The sequence below is a fragment of the Ursus arctos genome, unplaced genomic scaffold (genome assembly GCF_023065955.2).
Source record: "Ursus arctos isolate Adak ecotype North America unplaced genomic scaffold, UrsArc2.0 scaffold_1, whole genome shotgun sequence".
Classification (NCBI taxonomy): domain Eukaryota; kingdom Metazoa; phylum Chordata; class Mammalia; order Carnivora; family Ursidae; genus Ursus; species Ursus arctos.
The window spans coordinates 98,140,969-98,153,122 of record NW_026622763.1 but is presented as its reverse complement, the minus strand read 5'-3'; the positions used below and the strand labels follow the sequence as shown (position 1 = coordinate 98,153,122).

The 12,154-nt window shown below is 38.6% G+C and overlaps 1 protein-coding gene across 4 annotated transcripts in view; it reads right to left on the bottom strand.

Annotated features, from left to right (window-relative positions):
- Positions 1-4,033: 4,033 nt before the first annotated feature.
- COL4A3 (collagen type IV alpha 3 chain) overlaps positions 4,034-12,154 on the bottom strand; it is a 133,895-nt gene continuing 125,774 nt past the window's right edge. For 3 of the 4 annotated variants that reach the window (XM_026491808.4, XM_026491807.4, XM_044381024.3), the window contains 5 exons: positions 10,125-10,337; positions 9,317-9,494; positions 8,863-8,977; positions 7,509-7,681; positions 6,051-6,919 (listed from right to left, as the gene is read on the bottom strand). In XM_026491808.4, coding sequence (XP_026347593.1) covers positions 6,835-6,919; positions 7,509-7,681; positions 8,863-8,977; positions 9,317-9,494; positions 10,125-10,337 — 764 coding nt within the window. In that variant the 3' untranslated portion in view covers positions 6,051-6,834. Of the gene's footprint in view, positions 6,920-7,508; positions 7,682-8,862; positions 8,978-9,316; positions 9,495-10,124; positions 10,338-12,154 lie in introns of all 4 variants that reach the window. The other variant, XR_003314028.4, reaches the window with a different exon arrangement.

The window sequence follows — 12,154 nt, the reverse complement described above, 5'->3', positions numbered from 1 at the left end:
TATGCCTGGATTTTAAACAGCCGAACAAAGACATACACATGAGTGGGTACGTCTGTAGAATCTAAAGATATTCCAGAGAGGTTACCGTTCTTCAAAATAATTTGGGAAACATTTTAAGAATTATGTTCTTGGGTCCCTTCTTAATAGTGGCAAATCATCGTTGTGTAAGAATAAATAGATTTTAGGAATGATAAGTCATTCCAAACCAACCTTTTGGGGGAAGGTAGAAAGACCAACCTGGGTAAGCCATCCATAACCAAGACTTGTGGAAATGAGCGCCCTGCTGCTTCCACCGGCGCCCTCCACTTCTTAATTACTTGTGAACCAGTTGCCAGATCCAAAGACTTCTCCCTTAATTCTGATCACCCTTAATCTTCCTGAATCATTTGATCTGTTAAAGAGTCAGTGTGGGGGCGCCTGGGTAGCGCAGTCGTTAAAGCCTCTGCCTTCGGCTCAGGGCGTGATCCTGGCATTATGGGATCGAGCCCCACATCAGGCTCCTCCGCTATGAGCCTGCTTCTTCCTCTCCTACTCCCCCTGCTGTGTTCCCTCTCTCGCTGGCTGTCACATAAGTGGATAAAATCTTTTTTTTTTTTTTTTAAGATTTTATTTATTTATTTGACAGAGATAGAGACAGCCAGCGAGAGAGGGAACACAAGCAGGGGGAGTAGGAGAGGAAGAAGCAGGCTCATAGCGGAGGAGCCTGATGTGGGGCTCGATTCCGGAACGCCGGGATCACGCCCTGAGCCGAAGGCAGACGCTTTAACCGCTGTGCCACCCAGGCGCCCCAATAAGTGGATAAAATCTTAAAAAAAAAAAAAAAAAGAGTCAGTGTGGTACATGAAATCACCAAACATTGGTAGTAGATTCTCAAAGAAAAAAAAAAAGGCTTTTTTCTCTGCCTTACCTAGATATTCTGCCCCCTTGTTTTTTTTGTGACAAGCTTCATGCAGGGTCTACCTTCCATCCTTAATGTGGACATTCCTGTTTATGATTCAATCCATCATTGACTATCTTTGCACCCATAATTACCTCAAATCTTTTGTGGGCAAAAGGTGGCATATAAATTTAAATAACACATCCATTTAGTCTCATCCTGTTGCGCTAGTTCTAGGCAGTTCTAGGTGTCCCTTTGGAGTTTCGATCCCAACAGGGTTTCAAACTCAAATTTTCTCCTTCCCAATCCAGATACCTTCTCCTGATTTTTTTTCAGTTAATGACAAGATATTTTTCCAGTCATCAAGTTTCAAAATTCTGAAGTCATCTTTCACTGTTTCTCAAGCCCCCATGCTTTAGATTCCCCCACCTCAATGCCAACTCTCCACTTTCTCTGTCTGTTCTGTTACCACTGCTAAATCACTACCCAGCATCTGGGCTAATAACCTTTTACCTGGCCTCCCCAGCTCCAATCATTTTTCTCTTCTAATTCTTACCAGAGGTTGGATTCACAAAGAACCTAGTTTTACAAATTGTGACATCTCAAATTTGAAGCCCCAGGTTTAAAAGAAATTGATGATTTATAGTTCTCTACAATTCAAAAGTCCATAACAGCAATCCAGTAATTTTTAAAAACACTGGAAATTATGAAATAGCCTGGCAAGGGCAGTATATAAAATACTGGATCTTCTAGGTTACCGTTTGTATGATCATTCTACTCTTGTCAGAATTTTCACTGCCCTTATATCAGCCAATGAAATACAAGTTCAACCTGGTATTGGAAACTCTACCTAATATGGCCCTAACTCCTACAATACCACTTTATTTACCACCATGTTCGTGTATCTATGCACATGCGATGTTTACATATACAGAGAATATATATATTTCATATATTCCTATGTGTTCCATGTATGTTCTTATACTCTACATATTCTTGACCATTAATTTTTCTCTGAGATTACTTCATGCTTTCTTAACTACTTACCCTTATCCATATATTCCTGCCACCTGGAATGCCATCCTGCTTCTGGCCACCTTCTGCTTCTTGAAATCTAATTGCCCTTAAAGGACCACCTAAAATATTCCTTCTTTCATAATTATTTCCTGAAGCCTCCAACTTTTGAATCACTTCTTGTCATCTCTTATGGCACTTTTTCTGTCCAATATTATAATTAATCTATGTATTTGCCTTATTTTCTGCCACCAGATAAAGTTCTGTGTTTGAGGCTGAGGTCTATGTCTCACTCATCTGGATGTCTTCTGTGGAGCCAAATATCTTGAGCATGCTGTCGGTCTTGGGTATAAAGGGATGAGACCTATCTCCTGGTTTGGCTGATAAACCCAATTCCAAAGCAATAGTTTAAAAAGGTTTTGAGCAATGTCAGTATTTTTAGAAAAACCATAGACTCTACAAACACGTGGAGAGGGTCATATTTATATGGATGTTTACATTTAGCCTGGTTATTCAAAATCAGTTACTTTTTCCTCTGTGTTTGCTTCTGTTTCCAGTAGGCAGAGCTGGGAATAGGGTGAGGTGAACTAGGCACTGTTAGGGCTCTGCAAGTCCCCTGTCAGTAGGTTGCTAAGAATCCATTAGAGACTGATCACAATTTTCCTTCCAAACAGGCTCGCAAGTAGAGAGAACGATCACAAATACCACATTCATTCCTCTACTTGCCAGTAGTAAAAGTAAGTTCGTTTAAATATATTAACACATTATTTTGGCTCAGAATGTTTTCAATATAGATTTTTTGGCCCAGTTATGAAAATATTTCCAAAATATTTATTTAAGCAACAATTTTCTTTGTCTTCTTAGAACTATTACGCAAGATCACTGTTTAGTTTCTTCCTTTGATAATCGTGATTACCATTTAACACAGCCTGAAAGTTCCTTACTTACAAAATTTCTTATTTTGTATATTAAAAGCATTCCTCTTTACTATTTCTCCACATTTAAAATTTTATGAATATTTTTCCTTGAATGAGGAATATTTGTATTATAAATGGGAAACATTTGTCAAAACCTATGACCCATAATTTCTGTAATCTATACATTTTCTTACTGATTTGTAAAAATTTCTTAAACACCCTAATAGAAAATGAGCAAAGATGTGATTAGGTCCTTCAAAGGAAAACAGAAATAGGCACTAATACAAAATAAGCAAATACAAATACAAATAAATAAAAAAGCAAATACTAATTAATAAAAAAAACAAATACTAATTAAAAGTGACAAATACACAGCATCACTCGTAGTGAGCAGAATGTAAATTAAATGGGGATAGGCACAATTGTAAAAGAACAGCTATATCCAGAATTGGTAAAAGCATAAGGAGGTGGGTGTTTACGTTGTTGATACAACTGGACATTCTAACAACCTTCCTGGAGAACATTTTTGTATGTATATCAAAGACCTAAGATCGTGTGAGTCCTTTGATTCTGTAATTTTCCTTCTAGAGATTGATCCTGAGGAATAACTGGAAAATGTGAAATGAAATGTGTACAGTATTTCCATAATAAAACTAAATTAAGTGTCCATCAATTGGGGGATTTATTGACTTATGTAGTACATCCATGCAGTAGACTATGGAGTAAATAATGATTAGTTCTTGTCTATTGATGTGAAAAAAATCCATAGAGTATTAAGTTTAAAAAAAATCTGGTTACAGGGGCGCCTGGGTGGCACAGTGGTTAAGCGTCTGCCTTCGGCTCAGGGCGTGGTCCCAGTGTTATGGGATCGAGCCCCACATCAGGCTCTTCTGCTATGAGCCTGCTTCTTCCTCTCCCACTCCCCCTGCTTGTGTTCCCTCTCTCGCTGGCTGTCTCTCTGTCGAATAAATAAATAAAATCTTTAAAAAAAAAATCTGGTTACAAACAGCATGTTTGTATTCTATTTTTGTTTAAAAACATGTTTACAGGGAAAAACTCTGGAAGGGCATATACCTTAATTATCTTGGGTGAGGGTGACAGTCTAGATCATGGCAATTTTTATATTCTTCATAACTTTTGTATTGTCTCTTGTTTTTACAGCAAACATATATTATTTTTACAATTCAAAAAATTATTTCCATTTTGAAAAAAATAAGACCGGATATAATTTTTTCAATTTTATTTTTAGACAATACAATAAAATAATTTTCAGCTATAATTACAGAAATATTAGTACATTACAGTATTGTAATGTCAGGATATAATAATATAAAATATTCAATATATTTTAAATATATTTCATTTGGTTATAAAGTAAACATTAAATTAAGTTTAGTTGCTGTAAGTTACATTTGCTGCATAGAAAAATCTTAGTTAAATTAGCAATAAAATTCAAATTCAGCATTATTGTAATACTTTTATAAATAAGTTACTTAATAACGTTTACCTTGCAAAAAGACCGCTGAGAAATCCATTATCTTAGCACACTGTGAAATTCCAAAGTTGAAGCCCCAATTTGAAAAGAAACAAGTTATTTACATTTTATCTACAAAGTTAAATCTTCATAACATTATAAGCCACTCCTAGGCATCTGGAAAGTGATGCATGGGAGCCGTGTTTTAAGGCTCAGTCTCAGAGGTGGGACTGAGCCATTGTTAATATGGCTTCATTGGAATGTAAGGCTTTTAGCATCACCTGGCTTCCTCAGAAGTTAAACACTGCTAAGAGGGCAAGAGAACACGGAGGCTTGGATAAGCAGAGGCCAGTAATTTGGCATTAGCACCAATCTAGGACTTTTATGAATTAGTAAAATGAGACAACCTTAGGGTTGTTGGTGATCTTGGACTTTAAAGCGAGGCCCAGATGGAGCGATTACAGCCAGCTGTGCCTTGGAACTGCCTGTGCAATTATTTCTTGGCTCTTTGCCCACAGCAGTTGTTCTTAATTTTGAGTGTGTCGGAAATCACCTGGAGGGGTTGTGAAAATGCAGATTTCTGGGCCTTACCCCAAGAGTTTCTGATTCTGTACGTCTGAGATGGGCCCTAAAATTTGCATTTGTAGTAAGTTCCCCGAGGCTGCTGATGCAGCTGGTCCAGGGACCACACTTCCAGAACTATTGTCCTATAGAGGGTCTGTGGCCATCAGTTAGCCCCTATATGCCATTATGGTACAATTGGGACAGCAGGATATTTTTAGAGCAAAAATCTTAATATTAGGTGAGTCTAAATAATCTAAGTAAAATGCACTTTATAATGTTCAAATGTAAAAACGGCTTGACAGCAGTCACCCTGAGCAGTGTAGGATGCGAACCGCGGTCACAGTCTGTGCTGTCCTCTGGGGTCACGCCTTCACTTACAGAGCAACTGAGACTGAAGCAATAACCTGAATTTAAATATCAGCACCACCAACGCCACCAGGGTGGATCAAGAAGCATCTTCAGAGCTTTGCCTCAGGATACTTGGCCTCTGAGATCCGTCAAGTAGCGCTACCATCAAGTTCAAGTGATTCTTAGTGTCTTGCAGATCTTTGTTTTCTTAACATTGTTCCTACCTTGGCTTCTATGAGGCCTAAGAGAAGCTAGATGTCCTGGGCTTTCCCTGGGCAGGGATCTTTTTGTAAACCTTTATTGAGGCCTACTGAATGATGATGATGGAATATAAGAACAGTGACAAAGGAAGAAAAGGGGGGGAAAGCCAGCTCAAATATGTGGGAGTCTTAACAGCAACAGTAAGTTAGTTACCTTTTCTGGGATATCAGATCGGAAACATGAGTCTCTCTTTCTCCGCCTTAGTATCTGTAAGCCCAAGCTTGGCTTGGCGCTAAATGAAATGCTTGTTCAGTTGAATTACGTAACCTTGGGAATGTATCAATACACTGCAAAGCAAGTCTTAAGACCTATATCTGCAAAGCTATACAATTTGTACATTAAGATTTTTACAGGATTCTTTCAACATGGTTGGTAAGACAATGTAATATAAAACACATAATTTTTTTACAAAAGAAGAATTAGAGAAATAGTCCAGGAATAAATCTGGAAATACCCAGGTTACATGGAATATGAATGGATCACAGCAAAGGAAAAATATTTTGAGCTTGATTAGCCAGCAAATGTCTTAAGTTTTCTCAACATTTATAGGGTTGGGGATAAAGTGCACATCCAAAAAAGTAGTGTCCTTGTTATATGGGTGGGGGAACTGGTAAAAAAAAAAGAAGAAGAAGAAGTCAGATACATTTCAGAGTATGTGTGTAACATGATCCTATTAAAATTAATTCACTAGGGATAAAAATTTGAACGCAAGCAGGTTACATTGCTGCAGTGAAATGAATTCAATGGACAGACAAAAAAATCATTTAAAAAATATGAACAAAACCATTCAGGGAAACCCCCTCTAGCCTTAGTCTTGGGAACCCTTGAAAGAGCCCTAGTTCAGTTCTGGTTTCCTCAGGCCTTAGGTTACTGAACAGGTCTGAAAGTCCAGTCCAGTTCATGGGGTGCCATTACTCCACCTGCCCCCCATCTCCCTCCAGTCTCAGGGGCTAAAGGGGGTGGTGGCACAATCTAAAACCAATTTAGCCTCCCTGAGTCTCAAAGAGTGGAATAGAAGGGGACAAATCTTGGGACTCCAGTGGACCAAATAGCTCTTAGCTTGTAGTATCAAGCTTTATACAATCGCCATTGAGCCCATGCATTGGATACAAGTGGAATAGGATTTCAGTGGTATTTTTTGAAAAGTCTGCTGCCTTACCATAGGAAACTTTGCAAGAACACAGATTTAGATACCAGGATCACAGAACCGACTTAAAAGAAATGCTTTGTTGTGTGGGGAAACAAATAGAAACTTTGTCCTAAGTCATCACAGAACCATATTGTTTGGTTAGAGAAAAATACCTAAATAAATGCATATTCTGCATCATTACTTGGTTACTTAGGACGAAAAAGAACAGTTCTGTTTTCTTTTGATTTCTTCATTGTCTTCTCTTCATGCACACCTGACAGCGACTTATTATCTTTTCTAACTCCCCAGCTTTCACAGTTGATGGAATAGGTTTTCTGAAATAAAAGCAAAAAATGCAAACAAAAAATCTCATCAATGTGTAGATAAAGAGGGTTTGAGATTTATTAATAAATATTGTATCTCATCTAAACTTTATTATAGGAAGTATATTTATGTAAAGGTATATATGTCGACATTTTATAATTTAGTTGTATTTCAGCAGCAGTGAGGAAAACATAATCTGTGATACAAACTTACAGATTCTCTGTCTTGTAATAAAAACCACCCTTACCCTTTAAATAGTCTGTATTACTCACAAATCTTCCAGTACAGTAAATTAAGAGCAGTAGGTCATTTCGTGGTTTTATTCAGTAATTTGGTCTAAGTTCATAAACAAATGTTAAATATATTTGGTGGTGACAAAAATCACATTTTTGGGTCTTTATTGGTGCAATAGTACAAAAGCATGGCTACTTGTTGACTCTAGAACACTTGTAAACTGGGAGTGCCAAGCTAAACAGGATTTTGTTGGCATGGGGAGCTCTTTTAAATGATTCAATACACAGGTAATGAAAATCTAACATGGCAACCTCTAAATAGTTCTGCAACTGAGTCATCAGATTAAACTTGACTTTGGATAGTTACCTGAACATCGTTTGGGGGTTTAATGAAGCCAACCAGAAACTGTAGGAATTTGAATAGTAGTTGCACGTTCCTCTTCCATGACATTCTATAAATGGACTGGCTCGGAATTCTTCCAGGCAGGAGCCAGGGGAGGCCAGTGCCTGTCCAGCGCCCTCAGAACCCGCACTTGTGAACTATCACAATAAAAATATCTGGATAAGACCTCTGTGCATCGTGTTCAAATTTTCAGTGCTCTACTTCTTTTTTTTGTAATAGAAAAAAAATAGTGAAATAAACTTCTTATGCTTCTTGACCCAGATTTGCTAATACTCCAGGTACCTTCCAAGCTGTGAGGACTAGTCATCCAAAAAAAAGTAAAAGCTATTTCTTCTGCCTGGAATGCTCCTTTTCCTCAGTCAGCTAGCTCGTTCTTATAGTTCAGGGATCTGCTTAAATATAACCTCCTGGAGTCCTTCCTTGACCTCGTCGCTTTCACAATCTCCTATTTCCTCAGAGTACCGATCACCATCTGAACTCATTACTCTTGTGGTTATTTTGTCTTCTTGCTTACTGTCTACCTTCACCACTAAGATATAAGGTCCATGACCAGCAGGAACTCTGGATCATTGTTGGCATTCTTCTTAGTGCTTAGAGCAGTCACGGCACATGGTAGGTGTTCAATAAATACTTTTTGAATTAATGGTTGAATGAATGGATGTCTGTGAGTAAAGAAGGGGGAATAGTGTATCATAAGTGGTGCTGTACAAAATATGAATAACCACCAACCACATGCGTGCGGCTATCAGAATCACTGATGGTCAGTCCATAGATTTCTTCGTTTAGCACTTAACATCTGCGGAATCTTTCTTTAAAAGGCTTTTTCTCTTAGCCCCCATCTTCATATGAATGGCAAAGGGGCATAGTGTAAGGCAAAAAGATTTTGGAGCGGACAGACTCAGGTTCAAACCCTAGTTTTACCACTTACTAGTTGTGAGACCTTGGGGTCTTCATTTTGACTTATAAAAGTGTAGAAAACAGGAACTACCTCCAGGGTTTCCATAAGGATTATGGAGGATCTATATAAAACACTACAGCATTAAAAAAATAGGCTTTCTATTACTGATACGGCACTACTCATCACCTGAATGTCTTCTTTAGGATTTATGGGTAAAGTCATATTTTTAAATGCTCCATTATTTACAAAAAAACAAACTTTAACAAAAGTGTATTTCCAGATCTTCAAGCTAATGTCCATGGGACTATTGTGCACATTAATGTCAGGCAACATCATTCTTGGGGGCCACATTTCACCCAGTCTAATGTAAGGTTCTAAGGGTAATCTTTACTATGAATTTGCTGTTCCTTTCCTCCTTACCATGATAAACGAAAATCCTTTCCAGAGAGAAATCCAGCCATTGGGACATGAGGGAATGTCAGTGGTTTGGCTGTGAACGGCTATGGCATTCGTAGGACCTTCGCAGACAGTGCATCTGTAATGTGAGATAAAGAATATGGCAGCTGGGGTGCCTGGGTGGCTCAGCTGGTTAAGTGTTTGACTCTTGGTTTTGGCTCAGATTATGATCTCAGTGTTGTAAGATCAAGCCCCACATCAGGGTCCGAGCTCAGCGTGGAGTCAGCTTGCGATTTTCTCCCTCTCCCTATGGCCCTCCCCCACTCACTCTCTCTCTCTAAAATACATAAGATATTTTTTTAAAAAAAGAACATGGCAGTGTCACCACTTTCTGCACTGTGATGTGCTGCCTTATGTTCCATTACAAATGAAATGATTCACCTGGTCCCATCACAAAACTAAGGGATTCGATTTTTACCTGCTGATGTAAGGCTCCAGGGCCCTGCCAGTAATCGGAGCCATGTCTGTTGGCATCGGAGCTGGTGTTGACAACCAGTATGAATAATCATTCCGAGAGGCAAAATTACACACATCGTCGATGTTACAGAGCAAGAAAGGCATTGTGGTGAACCGCTGCAGGCAGCTGCCGAGAGTTCCTAATGAAACATCAGACTGGGTATCACTTTCAGTGAGTTAAAATTATTTTGAGTATCATGACTAGGTAGAGGCTAATTAAGACAACCTATGCAAAAATAAGACAGCCCAAAAGAGTTATTTGCAAAATCTGTTACTGAAAAGTTTTAACGATGATAGCAATCAAAGATCCAATAAAAGCAATCAAATTCTCCTTCTCCCCCCACCCCCTTAATATTTCGGGTGACCCATTGTAATCAGTCTAGTGCTTGAGGACTGGTTGGGTTGTTTGGGACCTTGTCTTTGTTTCGAAGTATTCCCAGTTCTTCATCTGTATGTAATAGCTAATAGACTAAGCTTTAGAAAAGATGCTGCTTTTAAGATTAAAAAGCAAACAGGTGAGTTACGTGAAAATCGTTTGCATCGGGAAGACGAGCTAGACCGACTGTTCATGAGCTAGGATCCTTCCAGAGTTGTACATTCCAGAATGAAAATTAGACATTAGACCAATGTTGTTTTATCTACTCTCTCTAAAAAGTGCTGTAAGGTGCTCAGGTTGTTACACTTCACTTCAGAGAGAAGTACCCCATGCTATAAAAGGTGACAATCTGTACATGGAACAAAATGACTGAAAACTAGGACTGGGACATTACCCAGATCTTGTCCATGGGCTTGTTCATTTCCTTGTACAAAAAGAAGAGAAAACCCACTATAGAGCGGCTCTGTCCCTTCTGGACAGGAGGGAATCGCTGTGGTCTGACTATGCCGGGTGAAGATAAAGCCTCTCATCATTGTCTCAGGTGCAGGTGGCCCAATGTGTCCGGGTTTCCCCTTCAAGCCTGGCAGTCCGTCTGATCCAGGTGGTCCTTTAAAAAACACATGCTGTTTTACAACATGTTTACGTGTTGTGATACAAACAAAACCGCAAACTCATTTTCCCAAAATACTGATGTTAGTGTTTATGTATATCTGCTAAGCTCCTCTTCAAGGGGTCCAAAAGAAGAGTGGCTTACGAGATGGCCAAACAGTATTAAATGTTGACTAGTTTATCACACAATGCCTCTTCTTATAAATATTTGTGTATATTATACAATGAGTTCTTTGAGATCAGGTCTTCTTTCTCTTTGCATTCTATGATACCTTGCACAGTGGCCTGCCTCTAGTAGGTCTTACGTTCATTTTTTATGTAAAAATGGATGCATCCTACTGTGTGGGTGAATAAGTCAAATGCCTACAATTTGAAAGTCTATTCAAGTGGATAATAAAAAATTACATGTGCTTTCGATAAAGTCAGTAAACAGTCATGGAAAACACTGAAAGTTCTTTTTAAAGGTGTAAACTTCGAGAAAGTTTTTAATCAATTAGTAAGGCAAATAAGAAGAGAAAAGACTCCCCCCCCCACCCGTGATAAGTTAGTTTCTTTTAAGTAAGTCGTTTTTATACTTTCCTTTTTCTCTGCATTAGAGTCAGCAAATACACATTTGTCGCTTTCTAAATAAGGACCGGGAGAGCTCTCCTTTCTCTCCATCCTCCTTTCTTTCCTTTCCTTTTTTAAATCAAGTAGCTATTATTCATGATATTGGCACTGGCTTCCATCCCCCTTGGTCCCTAATCCATTTCCACTGCCAGTGCACCCCAAGCCCCACCTAACCTACCTTGGGTCCTAAAGAAATGCAAGAGGATAGAAAATGTTGGCTTTGGGGCCCACGAGTCAAGGGAGGTATTATTGTTTCCCACAAACAGTCATGCCCTGGAGTCAGGCCCTGGAATCAGGCAGTGCCCCAGCTTAGTCTTGGCTCAGAAGTCAGTGCTTTCCCCCAGGATTTGTTAAAGCCCCAAGATTATTTATTTTTCAGTCTATCCACCATTCCTATCTTTTCCAGGGGTCTTGGCTTATTCTTCAAAATTAAGAAGAGGTCATATCTAAATTCATCAAAGTCTCATGTCTTACTTGAGTCACCCAAAGTTGTATGTCTTTAATATATCAGATAGAGAAGATACAGCTTTTTCACTTTTCCCCACATCTACCCTCACTCCCAGGGAGCTGTAACTGGCCACAAGCAAAAGATGCCTCTACGTCTCTGCACAGGAATTGTGATTAGCTGACCATGAGAGGAACTGGAGGTAGGCTGCCATGCAAGTATGCATGCTCAAGGATATTCTGCATTTCCGAGAGAGAGGCCAGGGCTCTCAGTTTATACCTGTGTTATTTAACTCTTAGATCCTTTAATCATTCTTGTAAGGTGTTTATGGCATCAGGACTAATTCAATCTACTTGCTAATGATTCTCAACTCACTTTGTATTGTAGGACCCTTGCTCTTGCTGTGGCCCCATTCTGAAACTTGGTCAGTAAAGAAAAAAATTAATAGAATTAATTAGTAGAATTATTAGTGAGAGTTTTACATTTTTCCACTTTGGAAAACACATTTTAAGGAAAGCTGAATGATTAAGCATGCTCTAATGTGCAGTCATGACAATACTAAATCATGAGTGATTATGCAATTAATATCATAATTATTATTGGCATTATATTTGAATTTGTAAAGATTTAAGGCTCTAGTCTTTACAGTTTTATTATAGTAGATCTGGTCATATGTTAATAAATTGGAAAACTGCATTTAAAATTTTTTTCTTACTTTAACAAAATCAGCAATTCTAAAAAAGATCTGGATATGTAGGTAT